The following is a 19,374-nucleotide window of genomic DNA, read 5'->3' on the forward strand; positions in this document are numbered from 1 at the left end:
GAGATCTCTCACAGATGTGTCAAGGTCTTTGCCTGGGAGCAGGAGATGTCTGAAGGGCATAATGGGTGCTGAAAGAGCCTGACGTAGGGGTTTATTATTTAAAATGTGAAAAGATAAAAAAAGCATATGGTTAACTCCTGCTTTCTTTCTTGCTGAAGCAGCAGACAGAAACTTGATAGTCCTGAGCCAGCTACAGGGAATGCTGGTGGGATTCTTCAGTGCAGGATAGAGAGGGTTCTACTGTAATATTAAATTGCTGCTGAAATTGGGGGACACAGATGCAGTGGATTCAACTAGACTCTTAAGTTCCCAAAATGTCACTACATAGAACAGCCCTAAATCTTGGCTTAGAAGTCACAAAACATCCAGTGCCTTTCCAAGTGAGATCTCAGCTCTTCTCATTTCCTGCATACAATAGCATTATTCAGTCACTGAAGTTTCCACTTAGCTTGCATTTATGCCAAGTACTTTTAATTGCAAAGGAAAAGGATGTTAAGCTCTCCCATTTCTTTCTTTCTAATTCATAAGGGACACATCAGTGGTTGGTAAAAGTTATAGGTTAAGGGTCGTTCTCCCATTTATTAAGGGATTCACATACTTCTCCTGTTGCCAGGCAAACAGAGGTTACCTCCACTGCAAGGGTTGAAAAAGTTACCTTGTCACTTCTAAAATACAAAAAAGGCAAATCATTGTAAACTAATTACCAAACAGGATTCAGGCAAGACTGGACAGCCCCTGAACCTGCAAGGTTTACAACTGATCTGAGACATCCTGGCCACCACAGGTGTCACTGGAGAATGGATACTGAGTATTCACCCAATACACAGAAAACCAGACAGCATCCAGCTCAAAGAACTCATGAAGAGCAGCAGCTTTGACTGAGGCAAAATGCTGCATAGCAAGCAATGAAACAACTGGAAAAACAGATGCTTAATTTCTACTTATTTTTGGCAGCCTTGTTCCTATGATATCTGTTAAATGAGGAAAAAAAGCTGCTGAATTCTGCTTAGTAAGGAATCCATGAACCAGAGCCTCATCTATGGACTATCAGGGTGGCAGCACAGCCCTACTGAAACTTATTTTGCTTTTGATCAATCCGTGGAAGGGTCTGAAGTAACGTTTCCATATGGGTTTTGTTCCTATTATGCAAGATCTGATGAACTACATTGTCTGAGACAAAGGGATTAAATGAATTGAAGTGGTGTTTTGGGCTTGGGAGTGCTTTTAGTGTCTTCACCCCACCTCTTCAGCCTTGGGACAAGAGACTTAATAGCTAATTACAATGCAAATGAACTGGAATGTAAATGAAGTGCTGTATTCTAACATAGCTTAATAGTCCCAGGAGCAAGAATTTCGTTAATTTGAATGAACGGTAATTCTATCCAAAAATATAGTTTATTAAGAAGCACATACAATAATCGCACCGCTAACTTTAAATAAACCATCTAGCAAGCTCACCTTCACACTAAGTGACATTTGGTTAATATAGAGCAAGAAAGCAATGCACATGTGCTTTCCACAGACACAGAATGAATTCAGTTGCAAACCAAGTTCAAGTTATAATCCAAGAAAGGGCACATAAAAGCAAAAGCAATGAAGACTTCACATGAACATTGCCATTTCTTTCCACCAGACCTTCGGTCTCTTACAAAATAGGTCTGTAATACAAAAACGTAACAAAAACTCTGGATTCAATTTATTTAGCCTCTTCCATCACAAGTTAACTATAACATTTTGCAACAACATGAGTAAGAGGGAGGTAAGAGGCAAAGATAGGTACATCTTGGAAATACGGAAGTGAAGCTGCAGACAGTGCAGCAGCCATGGATTCTGGTGTTGTCCCAGTTTTTGCAAGAAATACAAAGATGGTAGCACACATTTTTCCCTCTCATCAGTTAAAACTTGGCCCATCGTCCACTGACATCAGGGGAAAAGTTCTTCTGTTATCAGTGGTACTCTGGTGGGGCCAAAGTGGCCTTCAAAAGCCAGTTGTCCTCTCTAGTGACAGGTTTGTCACTCTCCAGTCTTCAGCTGGGCTGTGATGTCAGTAGAACCTGACACGCTGCTCCCACACGGGTGTTAGAACAGTCCTGTGCTCCCTTCAATGCCAGAAAAAGGGATTCAGCAGAATTCAATCTGCAGGAACTGAAGCCAACTTGGCAATAAACAGCACCGCTCTGCTCAGAGCAACATCTCAACCTCACCACAACCAAGTAAATAGGAGGTTTGTAATGAACCATGCAAGAGCCCAGGAGAAGCATCAAAACAGAAAAATACACATTTCTTTATATTAGACCTTGCTCTTTGCACAGGAAAGGACATTTCTGATCCTCTGAGGGATGATGAGGAAGGCTCCCAAGAACAGTGCTCCAAATATAACAGTGATCATGGCAAAACCACTCAAAAGGATTTTTAAGTAAAGCCAGAGATTCCTCCATTTGCTTTGTGGCAGAACAAAAAGCTACCTCTATATAGGGTTTGAATTTTATCAACATGGTGCCTGTTATCACAACTTAAACAAAAATCATGCCTATGATCCCTAATTATAATGGGAATTAACCTTTACTTAGAAAAGATTTTACAGCAACATCAATGGGTTAAAGACTCATTTTATCTCATTCCTCTCCTGCACCTTTCTCTTTGTAATGCCTTAAGAAAAAAACCCAGAAATTTTTCCTGCTCCTGCCCTAGGCTAAGAATTGAGACCTACTGTTATGACAAAACACTTTTTGGTCATTTTTTTCAACATCTGGAACCTGATTTTTTGTAGTACACAGAAAAATATTACTTAATGGGAACTAACCTGACAAACCAGAGCAAGGAATCAAAAATTACCCAGAAACAAACCAACTAAAGAGAAGTCCAAGCACGGTGGCACCTTGAAAAACTAGTGATGCACAGTGATGCACATCAGCAACAAGCTCCCTCTCCCCACTGCAATTTGTATAGCTGGATCTCATGCTTGCTGGTTATGAAATACTCTTACAGCAGAGCAACTTTATAAAATTTGGACAAGTGAGAATGGAGTTATTTTAATCAATAAGAATATCACCCAAAGATACAGATGAATACAAACACTGTTCATAAAAAAACCCCCACAAAACATTAAAATGAATTTAAGTTGCATTCTCATCTATATATTGGCTTTCCCCTTCTTTGTTTTATAAAAATAGGGTATGACATTTCAGCTTCAATTGCATGTTTAAGTCATTTATTTATTGAACATTCCATTCTTGAAATATCATCTATTAAAGTGTTTGTTAAGATTCATCCTGCTTATAGAACAGGTTAAATTTCTTCTGAACTGCACTTGGAGACATTAATAAAGAGACTGATACAGACTCAATAAGAAATAATTAGATTATGGGGAAAAGAAAGAAAATAATAAATAAATAATTATAATAATAAAATCAAGCTTCACTCTTCTTAACTCCTAATAAAACAAATGATAATGTCTGTTAGGTGATCACAACCAGATTTAACTCCAAAATAGTATTTACAGATTGAATTCAGATATAAACTATGATTTCAAATCTACAACCTGCTATAAAAAGGGGATAAAAACTTCCAAGAAAACATTCCTTTCAAAGACAGAGAAAGCCACAGTGAAAATTAATACTGAAAATTCCTGATCAGAGTATCATATAAAAATTAACATCTGTAACATTATCTTTTATAATCCATTTTTAAAAAAGTGGATTCTGTGCTACACTTGCACATTTCAGATACAGATATAATTGTACATGGGCAATTTACATCTCAGCTCTGAGGTACTGAAGGAAAAGGATAAAGCTGAAGGTGGATTTTGCTGGCTCAGCAGTGAACCCTGTGGGGTGGCTGGACCTGCTGAGATTCCAACATGGAAACAAACCTGGGAAATGACACAGACAGAAATCCAAAAGCACCAAGGCTGCCTGGACATGGCTCTTTCCCCTACTGCAAAGCAGATATAATAAATGGGACTTATTTTAGAAAGTTTCACAATTCTTAAGCAGTAGATGATACTTGCATTCCTGAAGGATTAAGTTCTACATTTCTTAATGCTAATTCAACTCTCTAAAACCAACCCAATAAAACCAGGAAAGATTTTTACAAGTAACATGCACAACCTAAAATTTCCACCCTCTAAACTGCCTTTTTGATACTCTTTTAAGCTCTTAAGATACTCTATTTATTGAAGAGATGCCAGGAAGCCTGCAGAAGGAACAAATGCTTCTTTGGCAACAGGAAAACATTTTAATGCCTCCTGCCTTCAAAGTACGCACACCTCACCACAACATATGCTAATACACTACCAAATAAGTCTCTTTATCTTGCCATTTTTATAACAAACTGTTTCATTCATATCTATTTCAGCTTGTAACTACCTACTGCACAGAGCAGCACACTGTGCTAAATCAACAAGTGGTTTATACTGAAGAAATAGAAAGTAAAAAAAAAAAAAAAAAGAAAAAAAATATTTTTAAAAATACTACATATTCAAAAACAAATCAAGAGGGGCTAATTGTCTATAAACTGTTTCAGTATAAAGTCCAAATGTTTAGTCACGTAGGCATTTTGGGCCTTTTTTCCATCCTTAATTCTTTATTCAAAATGAACAAGATGTAGCAAAAAAAGATTTCCACAAATATGATTGAGTGGCAATTTGAACCAAATCTGCCATTAATGTATGGAAACAAATGTCCCAGCACTTCTCTGCAGGCATCCATGTGTGCAAATATACCTGTGCATGGAGATACACACCTGCTCCTGGATTTCCAACCTTCTCCAAGGCATACAATCCACTGACACACTTGGACAAATCAGCCAAATGCTGAATCTAGAAAAAGATCAAGACCAGCTCTTTGCAGATCTATAGCCTGCAACTATAAAAATATAATAAAGATTTACTATCATATTACTAATTGGATTTTTTCAAAGGGAAATTGATACTTAAAAAGTTGTCTTCTTCCTGAAGAACTCAATGGAACAAAAGGAGAACTCTTTCTAAAAATAAAGCAATGAAAATAAAGAAAACACACCCTGAAACATACTGGAGCAAGAGCCCTTAGTGTAGGCATCAGAACCAGCCTTCACTGAAACAGGATCTTCAGTCTCCAGACATATCCTAGTTACTCCAATTAAATCACTGTGGTATTTAATGATACTAGAAAGAAAGATCTGCTTTTAGCATGTGGATTTAAATACCACAGAGAACTGTCAAAGACTTGGTATACAACTGGTATAACTCTGCTGGGGCAAACATTAAGATGAGAGGGAGAAAATAAGGCTGAATTCTATGGAAAAGTCACTGGGATCCATCAAAGGTTTCTGCAGGCTTACAGCAATGCACCTGATGGCAGCTGTAGAGGGGAAGAGGATAGAGATGAGTAAGTGAAAATTTGTTTGCCATAACTGAACTTTTTTTTCCTGTTACAGGAATGCAACTGCCTCAAATGATGCAATGGGTCAACCTGAAATCAGGCACATTTGAAAAATACTGGAAATCCTGAAGTCAGAGCTCGTGAATGTGTTTGGTTTGTGTGCTGCCTCGGAGGAGAGAGAAGTTAATACTTTTAAAAGCTTGGTATTTACACTTCTGAGAAGTTCCAGCAGTTCATCCAGATTTGATAGGGCAGGATTTAAGTGTCTCAGAGTGTTCCTGACCGGGCACTTCTGCTGCTTTGGCACACGCACACACGGTATTCCAGTACCAAGGGGACACAGCATCAAATGCAGCTTTACACTGGCAGCACTCCTGAGGAGGTTGAAATGTTTATCAACTCAGTAGGTCAAAAGTCTGCAGACACTGGGTGGAGCAGCAGTATGCCACAAAACTAACAGTTGTCCTCCTAGAAGAACAAAAAAAAAAAAAAAAAAAAAAAAAAAAAAAAAAAAAAAAAAAAAAAAAAAAAAAAAAAAAAAAAAAGAGAGAGAGGGGGAACAGTTGTCAGTAAAGATTAAAGCTCCTGGCTCCAATCCATATAGACAATGTGCTGGTTTGGAAAATACAGGATTAGCCCATCTCCACAGCCCAGAAAAAGCACAGGTTCATTTGCTGTCTCTGACACCAAGGCAGGGAAACACTGCAGGGGTTCTCAAAACCTTCCTGGTTTCTTATGCACTGAGTTTAGAACTGCAGTGTGTGGTTTTTCTCTCTGAGCAGGGTGTGGCTGAGTGTCACAGCCAGCAGGTTTAGCAGCTGACAGGAAAATAGCTGGGCAGCCTGGGCCCTACTCGTGTGTTTCTTAAATTACTGCTTGTAGGCATGAAATGACTGAAGGGCAATGTCCTCCCTGGTTGGCAGAGTGAACAGGCAGATCTTCAGCAAGGATGAGTGACAGGCAGTGCTGTCACACTGTGCCACGCAGAGCAGCAGGGATGGCACTGTGCAAGTGTGATCCGAGCTCACGGTGACCCTGCTCCTGCCCCAGCCTGGCAGGGACTGAGATATCTGCCTTAAAAATGTTCAGATCTGTTCTTCACTAACCCAGAAATCACACTTTACCCAGTGCTCATGGCATCTGTGCTTTTTCAGATACAGAAATCCAGTCCAACACTTAACTCTCCTTCCTCTAAGAGGATACAGAATGTGATATGGAAATCCAGGCAGGAGTTACTGGCATGGATGTGGCATGTGCTAATCAGTGCTGCTCAAATGCCCAGGATCCCTACCCTGTGTGTTTTCATGGTCACTTTAAGCTCTTTAGAACAGAAACCCTGTCCTTCACATCTTTCTAAACCAGCTATCACACCTCCACAATTCCACATAATCTTACCATGTCAAGTGCACAAGCTACAGAGATAAGGATGACAGGCTGCCCTGTTTAGATCTCATTTTCTGTGGATTTGCATCAAACGTCAGCTACTTAAGACTGGATTCATTAAAGGCATTTTGCAGAACACAGTACATTCTTGTCTAAGGGAAGGAATGATAACTATTTTTGAAACAAGTGAAAACCATGCAGAAGTATGTATTCTTAATGATTATATTTAGAATGTTAATCTAGTGCTCCTCCAAAACAGCTCTAAAGTATGTTTTTGTGGAGTCTCATCTTTAAAAATTCCTAGAGTTGTCTACTGATAATGTCTATCATCTTGTAACTGTAGCTTCTACAATGAACAATGTTTAGCAATTAATTACAAAGTAGTCCAAACTCTCACATTGTTGAATTATTTAGGGTAATAGATAGATTTAGTGACTAGCCAGTAGTTTTCCATCATTTTCTTAGAAAATTATACTGTTGAATGTTTGAAAGAAATTCTTTATAGCATGATTATAACATCTTATGACTAAGAGTATTATGACACTAATATGGAAGTAAATTATTTCACTCAACATGAAATCCACTAAATTTCGACATATGACTGAAGTGTAACAGAATGGCAAATTGAAGTGTGCAATCTCTGCAATCAGATCTTTCTAAGAAAGATGGCTTTTCCAAAACAGCATTTATGCAGTCCTCTGGCTGCTGCCCAGATTTGGCATACCTAAGTTGTTTCATTTCATAAAGCTGAACTGCTTACCAATCATATGTTTATCATGTTACAAACTCACAGCAAACAGGCTGTGATACAGCTGTGTAAAACAGGCACCACCATCCTAAATCACCAATTAGTCTTTTTTATTAAAGATCATCCTATTGAAAAGCAGTTTCTTGTTTTTATGGAAGATAATTATCAAATCACTGGATTTCAGCAGGCTAGGAACTAAGTGGTGTTCCTGGATTATATAGACACCAACAAGTAATCTCAAAAACATTCCTTTTTAGAGCACCTTTCTTTTCTGCCCACCACCTTTAGGTATATGCTTTGTAATTAATGGTTTGACTTGAATTCTCTAACAAGAACCTAACATCACCTTTGCTTGTTTAACTCCAAGCTTTAAACCTCCTTTATTAGTTTTCATACAATACAAGCTGAAATTTCTCAGATGATGCTTTTCCATTGCAGAAAGTGGATTCGTTGATATTATGACTCATGGAAAGCCACTCAGACTCATCAGGATTAGGGAAAGAATCACTGCAAAACAATCAGGGCTCACCTTAAAGATATTTTATAGCTTTATCTGCATGAAGGCAACATTCTCTGAACCATATCCCCATTTTAAGTCCCTTCTATGACTGTCCAGTAGATCAGCAAATCTGTGTGGGCTTGTGTACTTGACTTGTAAATGCTGCAGACACTTACAACCATAAAACTGAAGTATTATTAAAAACATGTATTACTACAAAATGTATGTTCCTATGCAGAATGCTTCTACAGCATATCTCAAGTTAATTAGTGTGGAAATTAAAACAAGAGTATTTTACTGCAGAACATTTTAATTAAGCTCCAGCTTTAGAGCTTTTTTTCCATCTTTGATTCTGCAGCACTTTTGTTTAGTGGTAGAAATGTGAAGTTAGGGTTGAGACCATCAGGGCAATTACTGGTGTTAGGTACCACTTCCTTCCTTCACAGAAGTGCCAGGCATGTGCTGCATTACCACAAACAGCTCAATCCCATCCTATCCAAACCCTTTCCTATCTTATACCAGACTGAGACAAGCATATCTGAAGACCCTTTTAACAGTCTAACAGCAGTATTTTGGTTGACTCATGAATAAAATATTTGTCAACTTATATATGCAATCACAATCCAGGGACTTTAGATCTGAAACACCACCTTTAAAGAAAAAATCCTTAAGAACATGCTTTGTTCTGTGAGGTGTTTTTCTTCCTAAATGAAACCCCAGTGTAATTTCCTGTATAATTACCCTTGATGCAATCCTGCCATTGGAGTTTCCCTCAAGGGAAAGAGCTTTGGGTAGACAATGGTAAACATAGGCTGGCTGCAGCGGTGGCAGTGTCCCAAGGGACAGTGCAGCAATTCCAAGAGGCTTTTGGGTAGTGAGATTGGAGTCAGAAAGTTTAAATCTAGAGAAGAAAAGAAACAAAAAATATTTATAATAAAATGATTACACGATAAAGTCAAACACAAGCATGATCCATGAACAATTCAGAAAACAGCTGCCTCACATTCTTAAGGTTTTGTCACAACAACAATGAGGTAATACAAATTACCACAATTAGAGTGAGGCACATAATGCTTTCCATGTCTAAATTCAAAAAGTTAAAGTTAAATGTACAAGTCTAATATCTGTGGATATAAGTTTAACTGGGCTAAAATACCTAGGTGAAAATATTATACATTAAGCAAATATTAGAAAGGATTAAAAGATCATGAAGGAGTTTTAAACACAGAGATGATTTAGACAGATGTTTAGTAACTAAAAACAATACAACATTATGAAAAGGACATCAGTAGTATTTTATTAAAGTATTTCAGCAACCAATCCAGCAGGATAGCTAACCTCACTACAAAGCCCAAACTCCACCATCAGCAAAAAGGGATTTGCAATATTTGGAATTACTTGAAATTCAATCCAGCCCAGCATAATTCTCCCAGGTCCAACCAGAGACCACTCTAAAAAGATCGATACATTCCTCATCTGTTAAGTGTTCCCCCACAGCCTACAAGATGCCATCATTTTCACCAAAAGGGACTCCAAGGTCATTTCCTGGGAAAGAGCCATCACTTTCCCAGGCCTGGCCCAAGCCACACGGTGCTTTATAAATTAAACCCCTCATGCTAATCTCCGTCTAGAACCTGAGAGACAGCCAAGACAGGTGAGTGAGTTTAGGTGCTGAGTAATCAAGACAAGATGCAGTACCTGATAAATCAGTTTTATGGTATCACACAGGTTTCAGCTTTCAAACACTGCAAGGTTGAACCCCAGACACAATGTACCACAGCAGCCCCAAGGAGGGGACGAGCAGGACATTTGCGTCAGAAAGAAAAGGTCACACTCTGCAGCCAGCAAAGATTGAGGAAAAGGAGTCCAGTCACTTCTGTCACTTCCCCAGCAGCCGCCAAGTATTTAACAGCACTCTTGAAACTGCAAATTTAGGCAGTGACAGATGAAATCTGCTACTTTAATCATATGTGCCACCTGCTTCCCCAGCACAGCATAATCATACACCTGTCTGACACAGGCTCTGCTCCTGCTCACTGAAACTGGGGTGCTGCAGTGGTAATGGCCACAGTCGTTAATAAAGTCACTCAGAATAGGACATATCCATGAGAGTCTGTATGTGGATATAGGAATCCATCTTTTTCAGGTTCTGCATCTTGGCTGAAAATAAGTGTAATCCTAACAGCCTTGTATAAAATCATTTGCAAACCAGTCTTTAAACTGATTTTGCAATATGACCTTCCCATTCCCAAACCAAACCTCACTGGCATCTTCAGGAACCACATCCACACAGCTGGATTCCAGAAATGATTGTGCAAGTCACAAGTGGGTGAGAAAAAGCAGACCTCCTTGTACACTTTTCCTGGTAGCAGTGAAGATTTACTGCAGTGGCCAAGGTACAAGAGACCCTTTCCATAACCCTTCTAATTTTCCCACTGGAACTCTCCACTCTTCTGCTTTCTCCTTTGACCTTTTAAAGCTGAGAATTCCCAAGATAGCATCAACTGTGGGGAGGCACAACACATCCAGATCTGAGAGGATCTGCAGGTTATCATCAGATATTGCTAACTCATGTGATTGCATGATGCAGAACCAGATAAGCCAAGGGCCACTTTAGAGCAGAGAGCCTGAATTGGGGCAGAACTAAAGCAGCTCAGCTGTCATGCTGTGCTGAAATGGCCAAGGGCTGCTCGCATTTCTTCTGCCTTATGTATAACAAGTCTGCCAGTTTAGGAGTGTGCTGCCTGGCAAGGAGTTGCATTGTTGGCTGATGCATCTGATCTTGCCTCAGGAACTATATTTCTCATCTCCTATTTCCATTAAAGAGTTTCTCCTGAAAAAAAAACAAAAAAGCGTCCTTCTTCATACAGGCTTCAAGTAAGAAACCATTTATAACCACCACTTGACCTCAGAAAGAGTCTTTGGAACTCTGGTTTTTGATATTGGTCATTTTTGTTCTAATGCAGCATTTCAAACATAATTTGATTAAATAAATCTTTTATAATATAAATCCTTGCCCAAGCCTTAGAAGAACTGTTAGAAATGTTCCTCTCACTGTCAGAAAACGCTTTCACTCCTTCTATAATCTGAAGAAAGCAAAAATTTCATACCTTTAAAAAACCTGTAGTAGGTGTTATAGAGGGTCCTCATGGCCAGTTCTTGCAAAGGCAGCACATGATCTGTTTCTGTTCCTATAGATTTCACCTCTGCTGGCAGGAACACAGTTAACTGGCCTGATGAAAAAGAGAGCAGTTTCACCTCTGAAACTTGAATTGGAGAACCACAACTAGAAGGACACAAGACATTTAGAAAGTGGTTAGAAAAAAAATAATAAAAGTAACTTCATGGGGAAACCCAGATGACCAACCCAAAGTAAGCCTGATACTGTTCTCCAGTGCAGCACCCATCAAGGATTCCTTGCAGAGAGCAGTGCAATGGTGGGGTTAACCTTTAAAGGTCCCTTCCCAAACTATTCTATGATTCTATGTTTCTACAGATTCCCACCTTCTGTGATGTGCTAGACATGGGACATTTGGAGGAATTACTCATCAAATAACATAAAGAAATGAGAACACAATCCCAAGGGGGCGAACCAAGTATGCTATGTGCCCATTACTTTGCCCACATGACAAATCTCTTTTGGCCTTTTGTTAGTAAATACTTTAATGAGGGGAGCAGTTTCATACCCAACAGTTTGCTTCCTGTGTCTTGGATCAACCAGCTGAAAACAATCATGGATTTCTCAACTGTAACATGTGAGGCAAACTCCAGCCCCAAAAAAATGTATTTTAATCACTGGGTGATTCTGTACTACACCTTTCCCCATTCACAGAGTTCCCTTGGAGGGCACGGGGTGGGCAGATGAAGGAAAAACAAAAACAACAGCCATGCTGTAGTGGGAAGATATCCTAATAAGTCTATTAGCCTTGCCCTTCCCAAATCATATATGGAAAGAGAAGGTTATTTGGATCCAGGGAGAGAAACTTAGCTTGTAGTAAAAATAATAACTCTTTACGTGATCCCTGTTGCAAGCGATCATACCAGAGAGACACGCATAGGAAAATTCTACTAAGAGGTTGGGGAAGTCAACAGGGGAATTGGAATTGTTTATGACAACTGAAATTTGAAGCCAAGAGCAACTTGTTGGGGCCAGTCCTAACAAATGGAATAGAAACACAAATTTGTCAGCCTTCCCAGCTATTAGACCTAAAACGGAGGTAACCACTCTCAACCTTATCAGATGTGAAAGAAATCTCAGAGTATTCCACTGACAACAAAGAATCTCATCTCTTCTGATTAAAGGAGAAACAGCCCAGAGAAACCACCAAAAGAGAGCAGCATCAAACAGCAAGCAAGTCAATAAGGCTCTTGCTAAATATTTAATACTTTCCTACAATCCATTAGTGAGGTTAAAATAAGTGGGAATTCAGAAGATCCAGTATTCCAACAATCCACTCACAATGAGTTAGCTATCACAATAGTTAAATAAATACATAATCCTGTATTCTCAAGCTGAATAACCCCTTACCAACCTCACTAAGGAACAAACCTAAGAACTCACTACAGCCTCTGCAATTCAGAGCTGGGACATTTGGTATAGGGTGAGGCTATTAATGACACACACAAAATCCATGGAGGTTAAAAATTGGAATAGAGGATGGTCTAAACAGCTGGGGGAAAATAGGAGCTGCAGAAAAAGCCTGGTGGATAAAAAAGTGAGGGGGAAAAAAAAGCTGAGACCACCTATTGGCTGCCTTCAACAAGACTGACAGATCCCTAACTGGGGACTATGAAATCCAATCTGCAAAAAATAAGATCAAAATTTATTTTGAGTGCTGAGATCATCACCTCTCATATAAAAGACTTTTTTCAGTCAGTCTGACTGCAGGATGCCCAGACAGAGATTCAATACTTACACAAGGCAATTTATATTCTATTTTCAGAAATCAAGCTTTATGTCAGTAAGAGCAGCTTGTCAGATTTTATTCTCCAGTGGAGGGCCAGACAGAGCACTAAAGCCTGGATCTTCAACCCTTGCCTGACCCATGAAAACCTTAGCCTGGTTGCTAATGCTTTCTTGGAAAGAACACAGAAATTCTTCACATGACCATTATTACACAATTTTAAAGTCTCTCAGCACATTATCAAATAAAACCTTCAGGTTTTTTAATAATATACTAGTGCTCTCCCCATACTAAATTTATTTCTTAAAAATAATCTGTAATGTTTCAAGACAGTTTCACAACAAAGACAAGGATCTGCTTGGTGCACAAATACAAACATTATTTTTCTAACTAGAAATCTCTTTTTATTATTCATTATTAAGGAAGAAAATCACTTTTTTTTCCACGGAGGAATTAAAAGAATCAATTTCATATCAACACTTGCAACTCCTTTAGTATGTTCTATGCTAGATTTTTAAGACTAGATTCTATAAATCTGTACTAGATTTATAATATCAGAGATACTAGCAGGTGGTCTCACCAGCACTGTACATGTAAGAATAGCAAAAAGAACTTGTAGGATCTTCACAAAGGTCAATGCAAAGATAAAATTATTTTAACTGCATAAGATAAGATGAACTGTATAAGGTATAAGATGAAAATTAAAAAAAAAAAAACCAACATGGTTTTTGTATAAAACCACCTGAAATATGCATGATTGTTGAACCATCTCCTGCATTATCATTACTGCTTTTTGTCACAATCAATACAATTTTGTTAAATTTAAGGTCAATTTAATGTCTGACTAACAATTTACAATCAGTTCTGGAAGAAAAAAGGCTAGAATTTATCTTTCCTGAAAAACAAAATTAGTAAAAGCTTGCGAGTCACACAGTTCAGCAAAACTGTAATCCAACTGCAAGTATTTAAATATCACCAACCAGCTGACACTGGAATATTAGAAAAACCTTAAAATGCCAAGACTCAGCATCTCCCATATTGCAGGAGAGTGCAGGCTGTAGAGAGGGAATTTATATTTAATGCGAGATCTGCTGAGAGTGAGCATACCAGAAATTTATAATTAGATGGTAATGGGGACAATCCTCTTCTGATCAGTTTTACACCAGTAAAGCTCCATTCATCAGGGGTGCTGATCCTAATTTATGCCAGTGTCAGGGCAGAAAGAATTAAGCCAGTGTCCTACACAGACCACTTTTTTCTTGCATTCTAACCACAAACATGAGACAGCCCAGGATATTTTTAAAATCCACATGTAAAAATAAACCTGTCAATCCATAACTCCTAAAAAAAGTCACTTTAGTTAGTAGGTACCAAGACCTACAAGAAGCTGATAGTGGGATGTAAAATGAGTGAAGGAGCTGCACATGACTTCAAAAGATGACCCACAACTTACAGAAATGTGAACACTTAGAAACAAAGAGATGGTGCAATATATTAAGAATTATTTTGTTCATTCTCTAGTTATAGAAACTGTGAAGCCTACAGTTTTGGCCAACTTTTAAATTCAGCTCTAGGCCTTACATTATTATTACAAATTCTTTCAGAGTAACTTCACTGTTATGCCTTCATACTAAAACAGTTAAAAGTCAGCAATTAACACAGAAGATTTATTACAAAAATAAAACAGAGCTGGGAGCAGTAATCCCCTCCAAGTAAAAGCAGCTCCAAATCAATCACAGACACACAAAAAATAGCTACTTGTATCATACAGGAGAAGTTTTACAAGGACAGGTACACAAGACACCTGAATTAATTCATACTTACCCACTGCAACCAATGACTTTATTATACAGATAAGATGGGAGGCCTTTCAGGTGACTATTGTTATCCACATAAACATATTGGAGCTCTCGAGAACGACCTAAATCTGGGTTCAGAAAACAAGAAAAGTCAAGAGGAGAAAGGATGACATAGTGACAATTATAAGCAAAGTAATTCTCTTTAATTATAAATAAGCTAATCAAACTCAATGTAAGCAAACATAAATTAATACTTCTTAGTTGTAAAATTTCAGCCAATGGTTTTATTATGGATGAGCTGAAAAGCTGTTTAGAAGCAACCATTTCAAATTACTAAAACAAAACAAAGCCCCCTTTCAGAAGCCCTGAAAATCCCATTATAAATAATTAAATTTTAACATTGACAAACTCTGAAGTCAGTTGGAAGCAGCAAAGGGACAATTGATTTCAAATCCTCAGTGCATACTTCAAGTTCATAAGGTCAAACCTGCTTTCATTAACTAGCCTCATGTCAGTGAAATCACAGCTTCTCTATCTTTGGGAAAGTGGGCAAGACAGACACAAGAATGTGCTCTGTCCCCCTCTTTCTTTTCTCCAAGGAGGGATCCTTGCTGGGATTCATTAGCCTTAACCAAATACAAGTGCAGTCATTCAGAAATGAGTCTGTGACTCGTGCAGTGAATTACAGAGCCCAAGAAAACACAAAGCATTAAACTGCAGAATGTAAGACATCAAAAGTTGTGGCTGCAGTAAATGATCAATACTTCTGGAGGTGTGCTGCTTGCATTATTGCTCTTAAAATATTCATGGCTGGTAGTCAAAAGAAGCAAGTACAGCATGATTAAGTAATGCCTTTGCGGACTAGAAATCTATTAAAATACCTCTAGATAGAAGCATATCAGTATGGAACTATTTTATTTTGCTTAGAAAATTAAAATTAAATGGGAAAATTTAGGTTTCTTGGAAGAATTCTCAGAAATGAGAATTTTGCTTATTAGCAAGGTCTAGTCAGTGGTAAAACTGTCTGGCATTAAAAGAAGTGAAAAACATATTAATGAGAGACATTTCAAAAGACACCAAACTGAACTAAACAGAAAGGTCTGAAAGAGTTCTGAACTAGCAAGAAAGCTGATGTGTAGCATTACTGGGCAGCCCAACTCATCTGTCACTCCCATGCCCTTCCAGACACTGGGCAGGAAAAGGTTTCTGTGTTTGTGCAAAGCACAAACCAGGAGAAGAGAGTCTGAAAGCCTCTGCCCAGGATGGGAGAGCAGGGACTCAGACAAACTGCACCATGAAAAACACAAATATTCTGTGTGCCTCCCAACTTGTTAAACTTTCATGAGTACCTCAGGGAGACTAAGATAAACAAGCATTTGGCTGCATCAGCCACAGTAAGACAATACTAATATTGAGTAATTCTGATTTCCCATCTTTATCAGTTACCTTGGCTGGCAGAAATATAAGGGTAACTGGAGAAATGGGCACAGCTTCTGTCCCCTTGGTAAACATGACCAAGAACAGAATAAAAATTAAACCATTTCCATGACATTCTTATTTAGAAAATTCAATTTGGAATACTGATCTCATTCTCTACTACAACAATAGGTAATACAAACCTTCCTTTATTACTAAATTGTTTTACTGTACACAAGAGCTCTAAATACCACTTAGTGCAGAGATTTTGAGTGATCCCTCCCCAAACGTGTGTCCATCTTAAAATATACTGAATGTCTTCAGCTGTCACCCACTTGAATGGCAGCTGTGAGCACCAGAAACCTTAAAAGTTTGTGCTGAGGAGTGACATTATCAAATCTCTGATATAAAGAACAAGTGATGATACCAACAGAAAATTAAGATATTCCTTTTTTAAAATAAAAGCATTAACAGAGAAAAAATGAGTTTGGGTTTTTTTCTCCTTTAACATGGGCCCTTGCTTTGCAACAGTCTGTGGAGGTTTCAGGGATCATAATCTGGGCTTTGTTCAAAGCAGAGTCACTGGACATCAAGGGACATATTCAACCATCACATGCTGCTTTGACCCTGTCCCAGAGACATTCCAGCTCCCAGAACTATCTGCTGCATCCATCAAGTGTCCTGCCTCAGGATGGGAGCACAAATCCCTCTGCTGACTGATGGGCACTGCTGGAGATGCTGCTGAGCATCACCTCAACAAGATGATTTATTTGGGCTCAGTATTGCAGGGCTGAAAATAGTTTAGTGAAGCTCTGGGATATTTTTAGATGAAACAAAACCCCATTGTTATCCTACAAAGAATAAAAATACTGCACCACGGAGGCAATGTAGCACCATAAAACATTGTAGGGCTGGTGAGGAATCAGCCAGTACAATTTAAAGCAGGTAGCAGGTGGATGGGACATGTAATGTTCAGAGAATGTTCCCTCGTGTTGCAGAAGTCACTTAGACTAAAAACAGCAGAAAACTATGGGTTGCTTGGGTAGCTTGAATGTGCTACTGTTTGACTTATTAATTTAGAGAATGGCAGAAAATTTTTAAAAGAGGCTCATCTTGCTGGTTTCTACACAGATGTATGCAAATGGGTTGAAAATCAGGCAAGTCAAAAAAAGCCCTAAAGCTGTTCTTTTCATATGCACTGAGAGGGGGGAGTGAGGCTGCATCTCATCTCTTCCCTCTGTCTTTATCTTATGCTATGTTTAGATTCTAAGTTCTGAGTTGACTGCATTTCCTAGGTAATTAAAGCAAATTTTTGGATGTTAGACAAAATATCTCAGTAGGAAAAATTCAATTCCCAAAGCCAAATAGCCTGTAACTATAAATGTTCCTTTGATAGAGTTTCTTTGCATTAAATAACCAAGCATCTTCTAGACTCCAAAAGATTTTTTCCCAGTTTCAAACATTATCCATAAAGTTTAAATTTAAATAAATCATCACTTTGAAAGGCTCTTTGTATCCCATCCACATTAATTTTTATGTCTTGTATCAGCCAACAAATATTGTTAAAAGTTCTCTAAAAACCATGCTTCTGAAGAACTCTGTGCAATAAGGAAGCTGCCCATCTCTGAAAAGGCTAAAGCTACAAAGAAGGTTTTCATGTGGCTTTTGCAAGCACTGTACTGTGTCTAAAACATTTCCACTTTCCTCCTTCCAGCCTCCCAGATCAAAGACCTCTCTCCCAGAAATGACCAAATGCCATGAGTCCTGAACAAACCCCAATTCTATTTTTTTTCTTTTTCTCCCTCTTTTTTTTTCCTTTTTTTTTTTTTTAACCTCAGGGCCCTGGCATATGCATTCCACATGGCTGAAGATGGAACAAAAGCTCTTGTGTGGCTGCACTGATGCTCTTTTAACCATACTGTGAGGGCAAGGACACAAAAGCAGCATATACTGAGGTAGAATAAGACCTTTGTTTACTCTGCACTGATAATTACTAGACCCATTTTCTAAAGAAAAATTGCACATAAACCCTCAAATAAAGTGATATAATTCTGAATATTTGCTGTCATAACATCCCCTGTGCTGCCAGTACACTTGAGAATTTATGGCCTATTTTAATTATATTTGCACTTTATTACACAAATGATTTTTATTTTTGCAGTGTCATCAGATTCACATTTCTGTTTGTGGTGGAATTTGTTTACAGGCATTGGAGCATTCGCTAATGCTAAAAATTTAAAGTTAATTTTCTGCCAAAAGATAATTTATGTTGCAAGTAGATTGATATACAATGATCAGCAGATTTCTAAGACCATTTACTAAGGGAGCATGAAGTTGCCATGACAATAATATAACTGCTCAGGATGCAGCTTTCAGTTCAACTTATATATATAATTTTTGGAGTTGTTCTTAAAAATGACTTTCTTAGGAAGGTCCAAAGGCTGAGATCCTTGGTGTCTCATTTCTTTCAATATAAACTGAAATACTCACAGCTGAAAAAATTATTTTTATAAACACTAGCATATCCAAAATTTAGGTGTATTCTGCAGAACAAATTACTAATTCACTATTGTTTACCCATCTGCTTGTTTACAGACCAGTTCTGAAAGTCAGAGAGTGGGATCAGGTATTTTTACTTCATTTTAGAACTCATTAGAACAGTGTTACACTGTTTTTCCTAAGGCAAATGTGCTGCAAACTTAAAACAATGTACAGGGCAAAGAACTTCCTGATCCCTGTCCAGCAGGGCTGTGCTGCTGCTGGAATAAACCTTGCACCCATCAGTCCAGAAACAGGAAAATGCAGATTTCCACTACACTTATTAAGAGGCTCTGCTGGGAGCTACAAGGGACAAACTTGGACAAGGCAGAATGCATTCCTGTTTGACATAGTAGATGTCACCCACCATGTGAAATAAATAAAGTAAATAATGCTTTAAAAAGCATTAAGCAATTTGTTTTAAACTTATTTCTTTTAACATGGACACATCTAATAAAAAAAGAAAAAACCTCAACCATTCTGTCAGGAGATGAATAAATGCTCTGCTTTTCAACACAGCTCCCTAATTGCCAAAAATTGTTTTGACAATATTTGCCTGACTATCACTTGAAAGTATTTCTGCAGTATTTTTCACCATTACTTAGCATCCTTACTCAGTCATTAACTGGCAAAGTGAAGTTGGATGTAAGAATACACACAAAAGCCCCACCAGCCAGCATGTGCAGCAAGCAGAAGTAATGCTACAATTATGCCTTAACTTCAG

The 19,374-nt window shown here is 38.2% G+C and overlaps 1 protein-coding gene across 6 annotated transcripts in view; it reads right to left on the bottom strand.

Moving 5' to 3' along the window:
- Positions 1-1,376: 1,376 nt before the first annotated feature.
- Positions 1,377-19,374, bottom strand: part of LRRC28 (leucine rich repeat containing 28) — a 51,580-nt gene continuing 33,582 nt past the window's right edge. For 4 of the 6 annotated variants that reach the window (XM_079317618.1, XM_079317619.1, XM_079317620.1 and 1 more), the window contains 4 exons: positions 14,722-14,824; positions 11,104-11,279; positions 8,735-8,894; positions 1,377-5,831 (listed from right to left, as the gene is read on the bottom strand). In XM_079317618.1, the coding sequence (XP_079173744.1) occupies positions 5,759-5,831; positions 8,735-8,894; positions 11,104-11,279; positions 14,722-14,824 (512 nt within the window). In that variant the 3' untranslated portion in view covers positions 1,377-5,758. Of the gene's footprint in view, positions 5,832-8,734; positions 8,895-9,691; positions 10,827-11,103; positions 11,280-14,721; positions 14,825-19,374 lie in introns of those variants that run through there. The other 2 variants (XR_013775807.1, XR_013775808.1) reach the window with 2 other exon arrangements.

This window comes from Erithacus rubecula (genome assembly GCF_903797595.1).
Source record: "Erithacus rubecula genome assembly, chromosome: 14".
Lineage (NCBI taxonomy): Eukaryota > Metazoa > Chordata > Aves > Passeriformes > Muscicapidae > Erithacus > Erithacus rubecula.